The 21,085-nt window shown below is 39.4% G+C and overlaps 1 protein-coding gene across 6 annotated transcripts in view; it reads left to right on the top strand.

The window, feature by feature from the left end:
- WDR17 (WD repeat domain 17) overlaps positions 1-21,085 on the top strand; it is a 120,171-nt gene that overhangs the window by 55,856 nt on the left and 43,230 nt on the right. For all 6 annotated transcript variants that reach the window (XR_005553862.1, XM_039320647.1, XM_039320645.1 and 3 more), the window contains 6 exons: positions 12,059-12,261; positions 12,363-12,512; positions 13,987-14,117; positions 14,879-15,004; positions 17,247-17,402; positions 18,354-18,418. Coding sequence is in view for 5 of the 6 variants with exons in the window: in XM_039320647.1 (XP_039176581.1) it covers positions 12,059-12,261; positions 12,363-12,512; positions 13,987-14,117; positions 14,879-15,004; positions 17,247-17,402; positions 18,354-18,418 (831 nt within the window). In the remaining variant the exon portion in view is untranslated. The remainder of the gene's footprint in view (positions 1-12,058; positions 12,262-12,362; positions 12,513-13,986; positions 14,118-14,878; positions 15,005-17,246; positions 17,403-18,353; positions 18,419-21,085) is intronic.

The raw sequence follows: 21,085 nt of genomic DNA, 5'->3' as shown, positions 1-21,085 counted from the left end.
CTGTTCCTAAAATTGAGGGATAGACGGACAAAGATTTGGGGAAGATCTCAGCATGGAGAAGGAACGAGTGCCTGAAACCAGCACCCCAGCTGTGGCTGCTACCTCAGAAGGGGGAGCGCAAGCCAGCGTGCTGGTGGAGAAGGAATTTTTTCAGGCCTCTCAGTAGGGAGCAAGACCCAAGCCGCGAGGACAGCTGATATGGTCATCGGAATGGACCTTACCTAGTGGAGACTCTAGACACCTTGAGACGTCCTTGTCACCATCAAGTGCTTCGAAGGCAGACGAGGTCAAATTGCAAAGAGGGGCTTCCCACACGTCGCGTTCCCTGGATCGGTGGAGAACCACAAAATTGACTACCGCTGAGGACTTAGGTGAGTGGAAGTACCTGTCTGCAGCCCGTAGTCAATCAGTGGAGAAATTGGATGTCAATGCTGCAAACATTGGATGTTTTTGCTTTGACAATATAAAGAAGCATTGCTCTTAGAATTAGAAGATGCTGGGGGGAGGAGGAAGAATGTTTCCCCTGGTTGTTTTTAATAAGATAAGAAATGGCACATTATACAATGGAATGGAAGCTTTGCCCTTCAAACTGATTGGAGAACATGATTATGACTGCTAATTGGAGGAGGGAATGGTGCCAGATATTATGTGCTGAAGGGAGCGGAATTCAGATCTTGACATTCACCGTGCTGTGCCAACACTTTGTTACATGATTAAAGACTTTTTAGGATAAACAATGCCTGGAAATTCTTTGAATTTTGTACTCCTTCCTTTCCCAAGGCTGAGTATTATTGTTTTACTAGTCGGAACCATGACATCATGCCAAGATCTTTCTTTTCAAACTATCTGGGGTCCTGAACTCCAGCCATTGTCTCTAGGCTTGAGAGAAGCTGGCAAAGATTCAGGGGAAAATTTCATCATGGGAGAAGAGAACTTGCTTGAAGACCGTGACCCGGCAGCTGCTGATACCCCAGAGGAGGGAGCCTCAGACAGCTTACTGTGGGAGGATGAGTTTTGGTAGATAGAAGTGGAAGCTAAGCAACTGGGAGGGAGGGACTGGAGGCCTCTCTCAGCAGGAGTTGCTTTCCGCTTTCTGCTTTTCACTTCTCACTCTTCAGATCTTTCTGCCAAATATTCTACTGACCGACTACGAGCTGCGGACGGATATTTCCACTCACCTGAGTCTTTGGTGGCAGACGGCCTGGCAGCTCTCCACCGGTCTGGGGAATGCGATATGCAAGAATCCCTTTGTTGTAGCTCTACCTCATCTGCTTTTGTAGCCCTTGAGGGTTGCAAGGCTGTTTCGAAGCGTCTGGAATCTCTGCTGGGCTTATCTCTGTCTGACGACCAAATCAGCTCTCCTAGTTGCTTCGGTCTTGCTCCCAGCTGGGAGATCTGCAAAAGTTCCTTCTTTGATTGCCACCGACAAGATCAGACCTTAAGCCGTCACTGGGACAGCCAAACTCCAGATCAACATGCTTACTGGCCACCCAGCCCAGGGCCCATACAGCAATGGGGGATGTCACAGCCTCCCTGGATGGGAAACCAGCAGTCGCTGGCTGTGCATCAATCGAATTGGGGGGCCACAGCCACAGCCCCCGAATGTGCAGCAGCAGATGCGGGCCTTGCAACAACCAGAGGTGATGCAGCCACCAGGAACTCTGCAACTGCTGGAAGTACAGCAGCAGCAGTGGGGCTGGCTGCCGCCTTCGATTGTACAGCAACCACTGAGGGCCTGGCAACCGATGAGATCCAGCAACAACCACCTCCAGGGCCACAGGAGGCTTACAAAAACTGGGGATACCACAACTGCCCACAGGTCAGCAACAGTGAGAAGGGCAGAAGCTCCCGCACATGCAGCAATCACTGGGAGGCTTGCAGCAACTGGGAGTGCCCCTGAGACCATTGGGGTCATACAGTAGTTGGAGATGCCACAGCCGCCGGCAATATAGCAACAGTGATGGGGGTGGCAACAGCCCCCAAACGTGCAACAACTGCTGAAAGGCTTGCAGCAACTGGGGATATAGCAGCAGCCATGGGGGGGCTAGCAACCAGTGGGGGTGCAACATCCACAGTGGGGAGGCCAGCACTGGTGGCGCCACCTCTTAGAGCAACCTTCGATGGGGACCCAGAGAAGCTGATCTTTTTCCTCAACCAGGTGCGCTCTCACTTGAACCGCTGTGCCTATTTCTATCCGAACCCAGCCTCTATGGTCGACGTGGTTGCTTCCAGCTTGGAAGGTGAAGCATCTGAGTAGCTGAACAATCTATATAACGAGCAAGCACCTGAGCTGGAGGACCCCCATCTCTTCCTCCTAGGACTGAGAGCAAAGTTTGAGGATCCATCCTTTGCCCTCAAAGCGGAGAAGCAAGTCCACAAGATAAAGCAAACTGGCAGGCCTACACTGGAATACGTACGAGAGTTTCACAAGATAGCTGGCCAAATAGAGAGGTGACCCGAGCATCCCTAGTCCATCACTTCAGGGAGAAACTGGACAAGCACCCCTCCAAGGCTTGTACCTATTGAGCAGTTCCTAATCAGCTGCAAGAATGGTACCAGGCAGCAGTAAAATGGACATTCAGCTCGCCTGCTATAAGAAGCCACCCCCACAAGAAGCCGAGCTGAGGCCAGATCAACCCAAATGACAGCCACCCTCCCTGAAAACCTCCAACCACCGCAGCTACTGACAATCCCAGGTTGACTGCAGCCCCACCGATCAAGTGCTTAAGATGTGGACAACAAGGACATCGAGCAGCGAGTTGCCCGGTCCCTTACCCTCAGCAACAGAATAGACTGGGACCACCAGCGAGAAAGAAACCAGCCCAGCAGCCGGTGAAAGAGAAATCCAACTGGATCACGCAGGAACCTGTTGCCCAAGTCACATCCCCCACGCAGGAGAGTGCCGAACCCCAAGCCGGACCTGCCACCACTCTACTCTCCTACAACAGTGATGACAGAGAGAATGACCCAATGGTGAGTCGGCACGTCCCACTTTTTCTCTACCTGCCAAACTCATAATCTCTAAGATGGGGACCCAGGTAGATTTGAAAGTACTAGTCGACTCTGGATGCTCCCGGTATGTTATTAGCTTATCACTTGCTCTGAAAATGGGCATACGAGCAAGGCTGCTCTCCAAACCTATGAGGTTTGAGCAAGCTGATGGCTCCCTAATGGGAGGAACTTTAGTCACGCAGTTGACTGAACCTCTACGCTTAGAAATAGGTGAACACTGGGAGTTCATTCGTTTCATTGTTGCTTTGAAAATGACTGAGACTGTGATCCTAGGACTAACCTGGTTAGACAAATGGGAACCATTTATCTAGTGGGAGAAGGGAACAAGGACTGTGAACAAGGACCCAAGCCCCCCCTTAACTTGACAGACATTACAAGAGAACCTAGCCCACCCAATGGGCTAGTGCACATGGCTGCCTTGACTCAACCAGGTGAGCCACTCATCCCTAGCGAATACTGGGACCTAGTGGAGGCATTTAGTGAGAAAGAATGCAACACTGCCTCCTCACCGGCCCAATTATTGCTCTATCGAACTGTTACCGGGAACCAAACTCCCACAACCGAGAATGTACGCTATGTCCCCCCTTGAGATGGAGGAGATGCAGCAGTATATGAACAAAAACTTAGCGAGGGGATTTATCGAATGGGCCAAGTCTGCTGTGGGAGCCCCGGTGTTATTTAAAGAAACAAAAGACGGGTCGCTTCATCTCTGCATAGATTATAAATGTCTGAACGCGGTGAGCATGGAAAACAAATATCCCCTCCCCCTCCTGAATGACTTACTGACCCACCAGGCAAAGGGGAGGGTCTTCGCTAAGTTGGACTTGAGAGAGGCTTATTACCAGGTGAGGATAAAGGAAGGAGATGAGTGGAAGACTGCTTTTAACTGTTCCGTGGGGAGCTATCAATTTAAAGTCATGCCTTTTGGACAGCAAATGGCTCCAGCTGTCTTCATGCAGCTGATTAATCAGGTATGTGATCATTTATACAAAGGGGTTTTGGTGTATCTTGATGACATCGTGATATACAGCACGAAAACGGCTGACCATGTAAAACTGGTGAGAAAAGTGCTAAAGAAACTGTTGAACGCCAAACTTTATGTTAAACTATCAAACTGAGTTTCACCAGACCCGACTAGATTATTTTTGCTACAGAATTTCCAGCGAGGGCATTGAAATGGACCCTACCAAAGTGAAAGCCGTAATTGAATGGCAGCCCCCAAAGACTCGCAAACAGCTCCAGAGATTTCTGGAATTCGCCAACTTCTACTATCAATTCATCCCGTCCTTTGCTGAAATTGCCCTGTCCCTTATGGAATTACTAAAAACAAGCAAAGAGGGAGGAAAGCCATATCTGGGCCAACCACTAGCATGGACTATGAACTGTCAAACTGCTTTTGAAAATTTAAAAAGACTATTTGCGGTCGAACCGGTCTTAAAGCATCCTTGCCCAGGGAAGCGCTTTGTGATTCAAGCCGATGCCAGTGATGTGGCCATCAGAGCCGTGCTACTGCAAAAGAACCAGAGTGCAACCCTGTAGCCCTGCGCCTACACTCAAAAAAATTCACTTACTGCGAGAGGAGAGGGGCTGTGTGGGAAAAGGAAGCTTTCATAATCCATTGGCTCTATTAAACTGGAAACACTATCTAGAAGGGAGTAAGGTGCCTTTTGAGATATGGACTGACCATAAAAACCTAGAAGCACTAAAGACTCCCCGCAAATTGTCCCTGAAACAAGTATGATGGGCTTTAACTGTTTTAACTTCACCCTAAAGTACATACCGGGAGGAAAAAACTTCTTAGCTGATGCTCTATCCAGATTGTCCAGTACAAAAGCCAGCATGATGAGGTTAATGAGGCAATTATCTCCAATCCACAAACTGCTTCTCAACCTGCACCGCGCAGAGTCCCACCTTCAAGAGCCCCTAAAACAAGATCTCACCGACCAATGGTTCAAGAACAATCAAACTTCCCTAACATACAGGGATGGTTTGGCTTACAAAAGGGGAAAACTATATTTGCCAGAGACCCTCCACCTTAATGCATTCCGACATGGCCATGATATAAAACAGGCTGGGCGCTTTGGATATTTAAAAACAGTACACCTCACCCGCCATCAATTCTGGTGGTGGGGATTGAAACGGGAGGTGGAAAATTATGCCTGGAGTTGTGCTGTATGTCCCACCATGAAAAGAATTCCAGGGAAATGCCCTGGGTTATTGCAACTAGTGACAGACCCTTCCCAACCATGGGAAAATATTGCTATGGATTTTATAGTAGATCTACCTGAAAGTAGGGGAAATACGGTCATCTGGACTGTGATAGATCTGTTTTCAAAGCAGACTCACTTCATTGCCTGCAAAGGGCTCCCGTCTGCCCAATGACTAACCAAAATATTCCTGAAACACATGTACAGACTGCATGGTGCACCTAAATGAATAATTTCTGAAGGGGGTGCAGTTCACAGCTAAGTTTTAGAGGAGTTTTCTTAAACTAATTGGCTCATCTCAAGGACTGTCATCGGCTTTTCACCTCTCTACCAATGGGGTGGCTGAATCTGCGAACTCAGTGGTGGAGTAGTATCTCTGATGCTATGTGAATTGTCAACAAACGAACTGGACTGACCTTTCCCTTTCACAGAAGTGGCTTACAATAACTCTGTTCATAGCAGCACCGGCTTCATGCCTTTTAAAGTGGCCACAGGAAAAGAGTTCAGCCCAATAGCCGAATACCCCAAGCGCCCTCCACTTCCCAAACTCTTGATCAATGGGTGAGGGGGTGGGAGGAAGTTTGGAAAACCACGAAAACTGCTTTGAAAAAGGCTTCCGAGACATACAAAAAACAGGCAGATAAAAAAGGGCTCCTTAAAGAATATTCCAAGTTGGGGAAAAGGTTTATCTGTTAACTAAATATTTACGGCTTAAGTTACCTAGTAAGAAGTTGGGACCGAAGTACTTAGGGCCTTTCCCCATTTTAAAGATCATTAACTTGGTTACGGTGGAATTAAAACTTCCTAGGCTCTTAGGAAAAGTTCACCCTGTTTTCCATTGAAGCCTGTTGAAACCTTTTCAGGGTTCCACCTTAAGACCTCCGCCTAAGAAGGCATCTGGACCCCTCGTGGTGGCAGGACAGACTCACTATGAAGTAAAGCGTATTCTTGATTCTAGAATTTTTAAGGGAAAATTGCAGTACTTAGTGCAATGGAAGGGATATCTGTTGTCTGAGACCACCTGGGTGAAATCTACTGATGTAAAAGCTGACAGACTCATTAATAGGTTCTATAAGATACACCCTAATAAACCAAGAGGAAACCCCTAACCTGTGCTTTTGTTTACATTACAGGATTTGTCCTTTTTGTAAGGGGGGCTGGATGTCAACGCTGCTAACATCGGATGTTCTTGCTTTGACAACAAATGGAAATGTAGCCATCTTTTCTCTATCACTTTTAGAGTTTGTTGATGCTGGGAGGGGGAATGTGGATGAGAGTCCAGCTAGTCATAACAATAATTCTCAGCCGTGGGAACCCAAGATTATTAGGTCCAGAGTTGATAGAAATTTGGTGGACAAGAGAGATGGGGAGAAAGCCTGCGCTTCAAGTTAATTGGGGAATGTGATTTATGACTGTTAAAAGGAGGAGGGGATTGCGCTTTGCTACTTTGTGCCAGGGAAGGGGAATGTTTTGGCTTCAACTATGTAGTGCTGATACTTTGTTTCTTGAATAAAATATTCTTTAAGGAAAACAATGCCTCGAAGTTCTTTTGAAGAGATTCATCTGTTGGAACCATGACATTAATATTTGCAGTAATGTTTTAATTATTATCTGAATTCTACACTATACAATATTTATTTGCTGATTGACATAACTAGCCTATGTTATAAATCTGATATCTATGATCTATATGTAGGAAAGGCAAATTCTGATTTCTCCAAAGGTTGCAAAGAAGCAAATCGTATTGTGATTTTGGCATTTTTAATGCAGCCACCATGATTTCAAAGCATGATATATTTATTTACATTTCATAACATGCTGCCTATTCTAACAATTTAGCATGCTATGCTAACACAGCCAATTGCAATTTGGTGATATGATACAAGTATGATACAAGTCAGTGGGAAGATGGATGTTATCAGCTGAATGCTTTCAGCATCTTTCAAGGCTAAAAGAAACTGGCAGTCTGCCTTTAATTATGTCAAGATGAAGGCTGGGAAAATGTTAGAAGAGTATTGCATTAATTTCTATCAGTGTGAACTGTCAGAAGAAGAGGGGACCAATTGGGCACATAAGGATTGCATGTAACCTATAGTACAACCTGTATTAATGGTATTTAATGGTTACTTGTCATAGCTTGAACAATGCAGTTCTACAATAGATAGTTCTATTATAATTCTGTAGTTTTATATCACCTTCATCAACCAAGTCAGAACATTCCTCTTATATAATCACCTGTCTTTTTGGAATGTCTCAATCTTTATTGTATTTGTTTTAAGTTCTAAATATGGTATCTGTTTCATAATTTTAAGATAGGCTTTAGAAGATTTCAGCTACATTTCTACATACATTTACTAGACATAGGTCTCGCTTAAAATAAGTAGGACTTATTTCTGAATAAATAAGTATAGCGTGACAGAAGGAAAAGGCAGCAGAGAAAACCATGTTTCTTTTTCCTCCAGTGGGGAAAAGTAAGGGGCTAGACACTATTAATTGGAGAAATGCTTCACATATAATTGTGAAATGGTGATACATAGATGATTGAGTAAACATAAACTACTCCATGTCATCTGTGACAGAAAGAATATAATTTAAGAGTCAACTCAAGTTACGCAAGAAGAAATAAATTCCCTACAGAGGTACATGTCAGATTTCTCAAAAAATCAATAAGAGATGAGATATTGAGAAGAGTCAGAGATGACCCATTAAGGAAAAAGAAATTGTAGTCTTGAAGCAGATACATAGGAGGATAAGAGATTCACAAAGAGACTACCAATTCTTGATCAAAAAATTAATTAAAAAGGAGTTTTAGATGGCTGATGCCAGAGGGGATATTATTCAATTGGGACTCCAAAAGATACAGATTGGATTCTGTCTTTAAAGCAATGGAATTTTATGAGAGACACAGAGTTTTTTTGAAGAAGGAAGCTCAGAATTTCAACCAGAATGGGAATCCAGAAAATAGGAAGAAACAGCAATAAAAGGGGCAGCCAAACAAAGGGAAGAAGAAGATATAGAAAACACAAATCAAGAAGAAGGGGCAAAGGGAAAAGAACAGAGACAGACAAGAACAATTAAAACAGTGGTGGCAAACTTATGGCACATGTGCCAGAGGCGGCATTCAGAGCCCTCTCTGTGGGCATGCACGCTGTTGCCAGAGGCGGCATTCAGAGCCCTCTCTGTGGGCATGCACACTCCCCTTGTGGTCTCCTTCTCACCAGCAGCCCTCCCAGAGGAGAATCGCCCCCAAGCATGACCCATGTGGAGCAGCGCAGCCAAGGACATGGCAGCCAGGCAGTGGGGACAAGACTCCACCCTCGCACCCCACCACAGTTGATGCTGTGGGGTGCAGGCAGAGAGTTTGGCTGTCATGGTGCTTCTGGGCTGCTTGGGCGATCGGCGAGCTGTGGATGCAGTGGGTGGTCATGCAGGTGGGGTGCAGCGGGAGTGGGGCGGGTGGGAATGGGTTGGGGCACTCAGTCTCTAAAAGGTTTGCCATTACTGAACTAGAAGAATAAAATCTAAATATAATTGAAGAAGCTGGAGAAGGATAATGGGATTCTCTCAATGAATATAAATGGATTGAACTCCCCTTTTAAAAGGATAAAAATCTTTACATGACAATAAAAACTCAAAAGGGATATAGTTTATCTGCAAGAAACACATATTAAAAGACAACATTATAAATTTCTGGAATGCCCGAAAATTGGGAAGCTTTTCTTTTCATCAGCCCAACAAAAGAAAAAGAGGAGTAGCTTTATACATTAACGAAATAATGAACCCAAAACAAATTTATGCAGATGAAGAAGGAAGAATACTAATGGTGGAAATGATGTTAAATAAAAAACAGACATTGATGGTAGCAATCTATGCACCGAACAACAAAGAAGAATTTTATCAAAAATTATATAAGAAAATTGTGAAAATGGAATATCAAAATATTTGCTTAGTAGTAGATTTCAATGCAATTGTAGATGCAAAGCTAGACTACAGAAGTAGTAAAATAGGGAAAAAAGATAGAAACATTTTACCTAGGGCTTTTTTAAAATGGCAGAAGAAATCCATATACGGGATATATGGAGAGAAAAACCCAAAGAAATCTCAATATATATTTTACTCAAATAGGCATAAATTTTATAAAAGTATACAAGATATACTAATCCCATTAATGCAAGAAGTATGTAATGAAGTATTAGTAGAAACCAAACTACCAAATACTTGGATAGAAGCCAATGTCAACTTAATACCAAAAGAAGATTCAGGCTTGACTCAGTTAAAGAATTATAGACCAATATCGTTATTAAATGTGGATTACAAACTTTTCGCCTCAATAATAGCAGAAAGACTAAAAAGATTTTTGATTGAATTTATACATTCAGATCAAAATGGATTTTTACTAAAGAGACAATAAAGAACAACCTAAGAATGATCTTAGATACCTTGGAATATTACGAAATGCATCCAGGGAAATAAATGGCATTAATCTTTTTACATAGATGCGCAGAAAGCTTTTGATAATGTCAACTGCCAATTTATGGTACAACAATTAAACTATATGGACTTTGGAGAAAACTTTATAAATATAATTAAAACAATTTACCGTAGACAAATGGCTAAAGTAATTGTAAATGGAGATTTTACAGAGAATTTTAATATTAAAAAAGGTACAAGACAAGGGTATCCACTATCTCCAATCATTATTTACAACTCTGGAAGTGCTGAATAGAAATGTTAGACAGGACCCAGAAATTAAAGGTATGGAGATAATAGATGAAAAATATAAATTACAAGCATTTGCAGATGATTTGGTATTTATATTAGAAGATCCCTTGGAGACAAGCCCTAAATTATTGACAAAGATTGAAGAATTTGGAGAAGTAGCAGGATTGAAAATAAATAGAGATAAGACTAAAGTGATAGTTAAAAACCTTACAGATAAACAACAAAAAAAAATCAATTGTCAGAAAAAAACAGATCTCCAGATAGTTAAGAAAGTTAAATACATTAAATACCTTAACAGCAAGATATGAGACATTAAAAGAAGATAACTATTTTAAACTGTTAAAACAAATAAAATCAGATTTGGAAAGATGGAAAAATTTACAATTATCAATCTTGGGAAGAATACCAATGGTGAAAATAAATATTTTACCAAAACTACTTTTCCTGTTCCAAACAATAGCTATAAAATTAGAAAACATTTTTTTTTGATGAGCTAAATGCATTGATTTTGAAATTTATCTGGCAAGGGAAAAAAGCCAGAATAAGACTGAAATTGCTACAAGCAAAAGCAAATGGAGGATTTGGCCTACCAGACTGGGTTCTATATTATCAAGTGGCTGTGTTAACATGGTTAAAAGAGTGGATAACCGTTAGATACAAAAGATTACTATGTGTAGAGGGACATGACCTACAACTTGGATGGTATGCTTTTCTATGGTATGGGAAGAACAAAATACACAAATACTTTCAAAATCATTATATAAGAAATGCCTTACTTCTGACAAGAAAAAGATAAAAAGATAAAAATGAAAATTTATTTGAAAATACCAGGATGGATCTCTACAATGGAAGCGTTTGTGCACCCAAATTTAATCAACTATGAGAAACTGGTGACATACAGAGACAATTTGAATCTGATGGAAAATTACAAACTAAACAAGAACTGGAAGAACAGGGCATTGAGCTATCATGGTGGCCACACTTGCAAATGCAAATGAGATACGAAAAAGATGCTAAAATATATAGTTTTTATAAAGATTGCAAACAGAGTTTGACCAGATATTATTGTCATCAGATGAAAAACTGATTAAAAAACTCTATAAATTTTTGTTACACCTGAAGATGGAAGATGAACAAGTTAAAGAAACAATGATAACTTGAGCAAAAACTTTTGGGCACAATACAGAATTAGAAAAATAGCAACATTTGTGGGAAAGATATTATAAAATAACAAGGGCAGCTACTTATAAAGAAAATTTATATAAAATGTTTTATAGATGGCATCTACCACCTGGAAGATTAGCAAAAATATTTAAAAACATGTCTAGTAACTGTTGGAAATGTAGGCAAAAGCCAGGCGTGTACTATCACCTTTGGTGGACATGCCCTAAGGCAAAAAAAAAAATTGGTCAAAAATACACATGTGGTTAGAAAAAATTGTAAGAAAACATATAGATTTTAAGCCAGAACTATTTCTTCTAGGTATAATTACAGAGAACTATGACAAAAATGTATATATTTAAAATTACATGTAGCAGTGAGAATTACATTTGCACAGTATTGGAAAAATGAAGAAACACCAGCGGAAGAAGATATAATTAGGAAAATTTTGGATTGTGCGGAAATAGATAGGCTTAAACTGAAAATGAAAGGGAAAAAAGATACAGAATATTTTCAAACGGGGGATAATTTTTATAAATGGCTAGAAAAACGCAATAGAGAGTAGAAATGGAAGCTGTATTACTATTAATGTTAATTATATGAACCCAGACAACACGTTGTTAGACACTAGAGATTTGTAACTATAAAAACTTAATAAAATATTTGTATTAAAAAAAGAAATAAATTGTATCATGTTCCTTTAAAAATAAATGTTATTTTCAAATTCTAGTGTGGATATGGCAATTCCTGTGACTATGAAAAATCACTATTTTGGAACATCAGGTCTTAGTTTTTCACTAAATTAGATCATGTCCCTTAATTTATAGTAAAAGAAATCATAGGAAACGGTACTGTGACAAAGTTTCATCAAGATTCTTCCATGCACCGCAATAGGTTTGTGGTTTTATCTGGAGATGATCAAAATATTGCAATAAAATGTCATCTTTTTTTTATAGCACTGTTCGGATATGGGATTACACACAAGATGCTTGTATCAATATTCTTAGTGGGCATACAGGACCAGTACGAGGATTGTTGTGGAATACAGAAATACCTTATCTATTGATATCTGGCAGTTGGGATTATACAATCAAAGTATGGGACACAAGAGATGGTACATGCCTGGACACTGTGTATGATCATGGTGCAGATGTTTATGGTAACATGTTTGATTCTATGTTTTTGTACATTTTATATTCCTTTTGAAAATCCTATTATTTTAAAATATTACATTGAAATTCCTTAATTCCTTTTCTTTAGGATTAACTTGTCATCCTAGCTACCCTTTCACTATGGCCTCTTGTTCCCGAGATTCCACTGTGAGACTTTGGTCTTTAACACCTCTGATAAATCCTCTCCACTTATGCATCTTGGCAGACAGATCATGGGATGAGATAATTGGAAACATTGGTGAGTAAATGATGGCTTTTGTGAAAGGCTGTGGAATATCTCTAATACATTTATAGTGGTACCTTGGTACTCATTGTTAATTTGTTCTGGAAGGCACAATGAGTACAAAAATGATGATTACCAAACATTTTTTTCCATAAGGAATAATGTAGTGAGTCACAAGGCAGCCAACACCGACAAGTTCTAGCTTGTGCATTAAGTACCAAACAAATGTTAAGTACCAGGAAAATTTTTGCATCAAAATGTGTTAAGTACCAAATTCGATGAGTTCCAAAGCAGTTGAGTACCAAGGTATCACTGTATTTTCTTCAGGTCATACATGAGTTATATTCTCTTTTTCACTCTAAGCCAGAGGTCCCTAACCTTTTGGGCACCAGGGACTGGTGCCATGGAGAAAGGTTTTTCAATGGACCAGAGGGGATGTGGTTTTGCGTACTATCTGCATCCCATGGATGGGGCTTCGCTTGTTCGTTCAGCCTGGTTGCTTGCATGCTATGGGCCGGTGCCAGTCCATGGACTGGAGGTTGGGGACTCGTGCTCTAAGCATTATACACAATTCCTATTGATATTGTATTTTCATTATCCCTCTATTTTTGCAGGTTGCTGTATGTTGATAATTAAATATGTTGATGGATTTGGTACACATTTTACTTCCATATTTGCCCCCCTTATTAGAGTGAACATACATCTTTTTTTCACTGTTTGGAATTGATTTTTCTTTGAAGTATTTTTTGAGTCAGATTTCCTGAAGTTTTAGAGATGTATTCTTCTCTTTAAGAAGTAGCAATAGTTGTAAAATAGTTGTACAAATAGTGGTAGTACTGGGATAATATAATGCTGTAAAATAATTAAATAGCTGTTTGTTTATACATTTATTTATATACAAAATTAAATATCTTTTAATTGTATTGCTTTATTGTTTGTGTTTAGGTATAAGCATGTATCAAATAAAAATACTACTTTTAATACACCTTATTAATGTACAAATAAATAAGAACAAATAAATTTGACAAATTCCATATGAAGACATCTATTCCTATTTCAGCTGACATTATAGTTTATTATGTTCATGAATGTTAACAACTTTATCACAAATGGTTTTGCATAACTAATGGTGAAACAGAATCTGAATTCTTACTGAATAACAAACTATACTCGGGGACTCATTCTGATACCCATTAAACATTCTATTTTCTTGCCTGACTTAAAGAAGATTTGCAATATGAAAACTGTAATACTGGAAAGCAGATTTAATAGAAACAGACATAAGAAATGTTCAGGATAATTGCCCATACCACAGAACAATATAGATGGTGAAATCTGTTAATACATTACTGTAGAGTCCCTAGGTGAAATTGAGAGGGTCAGAAAACCAAGTTTGGCATGCACAGTTGTCTTCATCTATGAGATAAAATATATGTTGATCTTATGTTCAATTTTCTTTTCAAATATTTTGATTATTGGTTTTTAATAGATCGTGCAGTTGAAATAGGTGCTCCTCCTTTGCTCTGTGGGAAAGTATCTAGGGATATTAAACAAGAAATAGAGAAGCTAAATAGTAATCCTCGAGGAAAAAAGCTAAGGTGGTTTTCAGAATGTTTATCAGTAAGTATTAATTTTTTAAAATATATATATACGCAATGTAGAATTTTCATTAACAGTCTCTATTGTATACAGATTAATATTGAATTTAGAGTTCACTGAAATTGGCTTAGTCAGAACATAGGCTTATTGATTTAAGTGGGAATTAAATGGTACAGATTTGAATCATTCTGAACGATTAAACTTCTATATGTAATATAGAAGCCCTGCAGGTTTTTTGTGTTATTTGCTATCCGTTAAAAGATTTTATTATAAAGACTAGAAATACCTGAAAATTACAGAGGAAAATTTGAATTGTATAAAGACTTTATTATGATCTTAGGCTAGAAAAAACTATACATAAGTAATCCAAAGGCTATATTATGCAAGGTTCATAAATGAAAGTACAATACCAGGGGATACTGTATCTTGCAATTATATAATTTATTTATTGAATTCATATCTTCACTATATGATTTTTTTACTAACAGCAGCATAACTAGTCCTTATATTACCAGTTAAATTGCTGATAATAGCTAATTCTTATATTACCAGCATGCACAGAAAAATTAGTTCCAACCTAAAATAATAAAATTTTATAGTGACAGAAATAGCAAAAAATCACAGACACTTAGAAATAAAGAGCAACTATGGAGCCTCTCTAAATTCCCTGAACCCAGTCAATATAATACTTTCCGGAGAGCATCTCGAAAAAGACGTTAATTGCAGGCTGTATTCTAATATGGCATTAACAATATTTTCCTTTTTTAAAAAAATAATTCCAGCCCCGAGGAGGCAGTAAAAACTTATGGGATCTGGTTGCAGTAATAAAGGGTCAAGATGATAGTTTGCTCCCACAGAATTATTACAAAGGAATTATGCATATGAAACATTTGGTTAAATTTAGAATGGTAAGTTGTATTCAGACTGAATATCTTTACATTATTTTGGATTTTGCAGTGCATGTCTGTGTAGCCATAATTTTTCTCACAGATCTGCAAAAATGAATTTGCATTGCCGTATGAGCCTCCTTCCCTCTGTTTCTTGGGGCTGGGGAGAGAGAAAAGGCAAGTGGAAAAAGGCAAGCAAAAAAGTGTGGTATTTCAGCTTGTCCTTATTTCTTCCTATTTCTGATTATTTCCTCTCATTATTTGCTTTGGTAGCAAAGGAGAACAAGAGTGACTTAGGCAGCACAAATGGCAAAGTGCTTCCTTTGATCCCTCCTTATGAATTACAGTGATGCACTCCAGGGACTAGAGTACTTTGGCTTCAGTCCTGGGGGAGTAATCCAAGGAGTTGGGAACGCTTGCTAATTGGAGACTGTCTGCTCCCACATCTCTAGAGAAAATGTTGAAAACTGTCTTCTCAATTAAACTGAGCAGAAGTTTAATTGACAACTTCATTGGAACTGTGGGGACCCAGAGTGCAACACCAATTACAGACCAGTATAGCTTTAATGAGAGGAAGCCTCATAGTTATCAAATATTTGCAAAGAATATTTGTAACAAAATTCTCTAAAACAGTATTGATGGGAGAAACATTTGAAACCCATTCTTGGACATTTCTTTCTTTTTTAAAATATCTCTTCTTGCACTTGAGCCATTGAATGGCAGTGATTACAGATCTAAATGTTTTTTACTCTATATTTAGTTTAGCTTACATTTTTCCTCATTAGATTAAGCATGGTAGTTACAAATGATAATCAAACAAATGTCAAAATATACAATAATTCTGTTCTGAATTACTATGCATATTTTACTACTTTAGTTATACAAGAATAGAAATACTGTGTTTTTCTTTTTCAGAAGAATTTTCATTGTAATGAAACTTTTATTACAAAAACTACAGTATTGGGTTGAATTATTGTGAAGTTTTGTAAGAAATATTTTAAACCAACAGATCAACATCCAGCTTTTGTTACATAGGCTACAGAAATGACAGAAACCTTATCTTTTTGCACTTAATAATGGACCACCTTTTTGTACATTTTAAATTATCTACATCTGAAACATTTGGGATGTTTCTGCAAACACATCTGCAAACTGAGTTGAAACAAAGAGATGTACTTTTCTTCAGCATGATTTGCTCCCAATGAATTCCATTTAAGGTTTGCTATAAATGTCCACACAAAAAACATTAAAAGAAGACAGTTCCTGCAAATCAGAAATGAACTGCCCAGGAATATACAAGAGGAGCCACTGGTCCTAAGGCACATGTATTATCTTTTGCCAGAAAAGCTGCCTTTGTGTAACTAGGTGATCTACCAGAAAGAATTTTGCTTAGAGCAGTAGTTCCCAACCTTTTCTATACCATGCACCCCTAGAACCTTTCTGATATATTCTTGCACCCCTTACAAAAGTTGGAAATAACGGCAATGAATTATGCATATATGCTATAATTTTGAAACTTCTAAACCCAAGTTTTCGCACCCCCTGGAATATTTCTCGCACCCCCAGGGAGTCACAAATAAAAACAGATTTGTTTGAGTACCCATTTATATCAGGCATTCATTCTCTCTTTTCCATCTTCCACATAATCATAGCACTATTAACTACTGTATCTGATGGGAACAATTATGTTAAATATGAACCATTCTAGAGATGGAGAGAACCTAACTATATGACAATTGGTCATATATTAAGAAACCAGCTAAGCATGAAATGAAAAATACATTTTCTTTCTAATTTAGGCAAAATTAATATTGAAGTTCTACTGAACTGTTTCTTTGATTAAAAAAAACTATAAATATTTTTGATTGTCTCCCATATCAGATCAAATCCAGAAAGATTTTGGAATGGTTTTTACAAAGTAGATCGGTTAAGAATGATAGGGCAAGACACTCTCCACTTTTTCCTCTTCCAGCATCTACCCACCTACTTTTCCCAGCACCTTCTCTTCCCTGTCTGCTCTGATCCACTAACATTGCTAATATCCTACTTTTTCCTACCTTTCCTCTCCTGATTACTTCTGTACGGAACTACCTATATTTGTATCTTTTCCCTGAATAAAACAGCTTCATTTTGTTATGTATACAAATCAAAGCACATGTGTTTAGGCATGGACCTCCCAAATATTTAAATGTTCAGAACAGTTCATGCATGCAACATTTTGCACATGTCTTAGAAACAATTTATTTTGGTTTTATTCTTGTAGTCCAAAGCACAAGAACTTACAACAGTAAAGATGTCTAAATTTGGAGGAGGCATTGGTATACCTAGCAAGGAGAAAAGGCTAAAAGAAGCAGCAGAGATATATCTGAGACTAGGTCAAATTCAGAGATACTGTGAACTTATGGTGGAGCTTGGAGAGGTAAGCACCTGGACAATTTTAGACTACATAATATATTATATGCAATGCTAATATCGTAAATTATTTTAAATGAAAATATTGGGGAAAAGGGAGCAAAAGACACTGCAAATAATCTAAGGAGTAAGAGTTATTTTAAAATAAGTAAATGGTGGGCAACTTGTCAATTATTTTTTATATAAATGGTCTTCTGCTTCTAATTTTAATATTTAATATTTGAGTAAAATCTATCTCTGTCTATGTATTATATGATTACTTTTAATAAATCAGTTCCGTTCAGTTATACTTTAAGCATATAATTCTTTGATACTTCCCCAAAAAAGATTTTATGGTGTATTTGACTTGTCTCAAATACTGTCTATAATGGTTAAGGCATTAGGCTATAAACTGGGAGGCTGAATTTTAGTCTTGCTTTAGGCACAAACCAAGCTGGGTGATTTTGGGCCAGCCACTCTGGGAAGAAACCCTAGGAAGGAAGTAATACCAAACCACTTCTGAAATCCTGCCAAGAGAGCTGCAAGAACTTAGCCAGGCAGCCACAGGAGACCAAACAGTGTATGGACATTCCAAGACAGTCCAAATATTTTCAACTTTTATATTAATTGCTACTAAAATACTACTTTTTCTATCTTTTTATTATTAAAAAAGTGAAACTAACTATATAATGATTATTAGAAGTAATAATCCATCAGGAAGTACCTAATTGTCCATGAGGACGTGTCCCTTGAAGTAAACATTTTTTTTCCAATTTTGTCTTGGACAGTGAGAAATGATATACCAATTTCTTTATTGATTTTTGTTTTCCTATAGAATTCCTTTATAAATAAAACTGAAAAATTAATGTGATATTTTAGCTGTCCTGTTAGAAAGAACTAACAAAAGTAAAAGTAAAGACTATTAAACACATGCACAATCCGTGGTGAAAATAATATTAGGCACAATTTATTGTTTCAGTGGGATAGAGCACTGTCAGTTGCACCAGGAGTATCTATGAAATATTGGAAGAAATTAATGCAAAGGTAAGATTTTTTTAAAAAAAGTGCACTGCAAGTTCACATTAACTTCAACTTTTGCAGCTGGAAGTGTAATGCTTGAAGGTAGGTTTTTTTGCACAGTTAAATGTATATTTTTGCATAAGAAAATATCTCAATTTTAACTAAGATATAGAAATTACCTATTGTCTTTCACTTTTCCCATCCCCCTCTATAAAAACGCACACATGTACACACATATATTTTGATGAATGCTACTACAATGGTAGATCTAATGAAGAAAGTATATATGAAATGTTTGAAGGAAGTATGGATGGGTAAGACCTACATCCATACTAACTGAGAAACAGCTTGTTACCAACATTTCAACATAATGAAAAGGAAACTGTTCTTAGAACTTCTAATGGAGCAACTACACATTATATCTTGGCTCAAAAGGACCCAGAAGAACAATTGGAGGTGTAACCAACACTATCACCCCTACATTAAAGAGGAGGCATTCAACAGTAGATCAAGAACCTGAAGAGCTGGAAAGCACCCAGCCCTGACATGAACCACACCTGGTGGCTAAAGAAACTCTAGCAATGCATGAATACCTAGCACTACAGATGTACCAGCTACTAATAACAAGCTCTTCCATCTATAATGAACAGTGCTGATCATGAAAGACAACCCCCCCTCAAAAGAACAGCATCATCCAATTACCAGCCAGTAATCTGCCTCCCCATAACATGGAAAGTGCCAGTAGGCATTATAGCTGCTAAGCTACAGGACCATATAAGCAACTAATATGAGTAGCGCTCAGAAGAGCATTGGATATAACACTACTGTAGAGGCTCAAAACACCAGTTGTTCATTGATAGAACAGTTCTCCAAGACTCAAGGTCTACATAGACCAATTTGAGTACAGCCTTGATTGACCACAAGAAGGCTTAGCTCGGTACCACACCCAAGGATCTGTGTATGCTTGGCACTATACAAAGTCAACAGAAAACTAAAGACTTTTGTCAAGGACTCAGTGGAACTAAGGAAGACAATGGAATTCAACTCAAGACAGCTTCCACAAATGGGAATCAAGTGTGGCATATACCAAGATGATATACTGCCCTTGCTGTTGTCCTGCATATATTTGAATCCCATCAGCCAGCTAATCACAAGGACAGGATACAGATCCAAAAGTGGATGACCTCAAGCTGTATGTACATCAAGACATGGAGGCTGCTGATGTAAAGGCCCCAAAACTCTTCAAAATATATGGAGTTTCCATCCCTATTCCAACTGAAAAGAGAGCATTGTCAAACCACTGACCTAGAATAAACCCAGAGCATCCAGGAATGTCAGTAAGATGGCGTCCAAAGATGAGCTGCTGAGAGAATGCCTGAAGCAACAGCAGACATGGGATGAAGATCAATTAGAGCAAGGGTGTCAAACTCAATTTCATTGAGGGCCACATCAGCATTGTGGTTGCCCACTGGGGCTGGGTGGGTGTAGCTAGCATGGGCGTGGCCTACTGGGTGGGCATGGCCAGCTTGACATTGCTTGCATCAGGGGTGCCTGGGCAGGCCTGGGAGGGATCCAAGGGTCTCTGGCGGAGGAGGATGGGATTAAGGTGAGTGCTGGGACATGGTCCACTGGAGGAGCTTCACTGTCCCTCTCAGGCCATGCGGGGTGGGCCTGGACGGTGGCACGCGGAAGTCAGCCCTCGAGTTCAGGGACCCCGAAGCCCAGCTTAGCCTAGCCCCACTTCCCCAAGGGGACGCCCCAGCTGCGCTTATCTCCTCCTCAAGGCTGCTGCTGCTGTGCTTGCTCTCCTTGGCCAAGTTGCTCATGGAATTGCAGGAGGGCAAAATGTGTGGGCCAGAGGGAGGCCCGGCTTTGTAACCAAAGCATCCTCAGCGATAGGATGGAAGACCATCAGGAGAGGTCAAGGGGATGGCAAAAGGGCAGCAGGGCTGCTCATGGCCAAGTGCTAAGGCAGGACTTTCCTCAGACCCTTCCTCTCATTATAATCTATCTTCCTTCCTTCCTTTCCCCACTTCCTTCTTTTTCCTTTCCTCTTCATTCTCCTTTCCTTCTTCTTTCTTCCCCTTTTTCCTTTTTGTTTGTCTTTTCTCTTTCCCTTTCTCCTTTCCTGTCCCTTCTTGGATGTTCAAATGCAAAAGGGGAAACATTTCTTGATGCCTCTTTGCCTTGTGATCAAATGGCACTTTTGCTAGTAATATGTGGCCACTTAAAAAACCGAGAACAAACCAGGCTCAGTTTACCCCATGCTTGCATTTAGTGGGGGCGTCCATAGACAACAGTACAGCAGAACTGTCAAAATGGTGGCTGTGATAGTTGAACAGAGCTTCTCTGTTTTTTATGTGCAATAGCTTTAGCATTTAGGAACAGAGGTAAGTTAGTTGCTTTTCTATTAATACATAATCCTTAAAAGAGCTCTCCTGCAGGGACCCTGTCATTGTCTAATTCAGACTGGAAATATAGCAAAGGAAAATATTTTTCCCTACTCTGCTTTGTCCTGTTTTGCTCACTAGAAATGGCTATTTGCAACACACAAGGAAGGGATGCTTTCCTAAGAGTTCACAATTCAAGAATACCATACCAGTGTTAACTTGGATTGCCAATAAAGTCCTGTCTGTGACAAAAGAGAATACAAAATTGCTTCTCCTTTGAGCCCAAGTCTCAATGGATCCA

The sequence above is a fragment of the Crotalus tigris genome, unplaced genomic scaffold (assembly GCF_016545835.1).
Source record: "Crotalus tigris isolate CLP2741 ecotype Arizona unplaced genomic scaffold, ASM1654583v1 scf7180000023675.2660513, whole genome shotgun sequence".
NCBI lineage: Eukaryota > Metazoa > Chordata > Lepidosauria > Squamata > Viperidae > Crotalus > Crotalus tigris.
The sequence above is the reverse complement of the archived record's forward strand: the minus strand, read 5'-3'. Positions and strand labels throughout refer to the sequence as shown.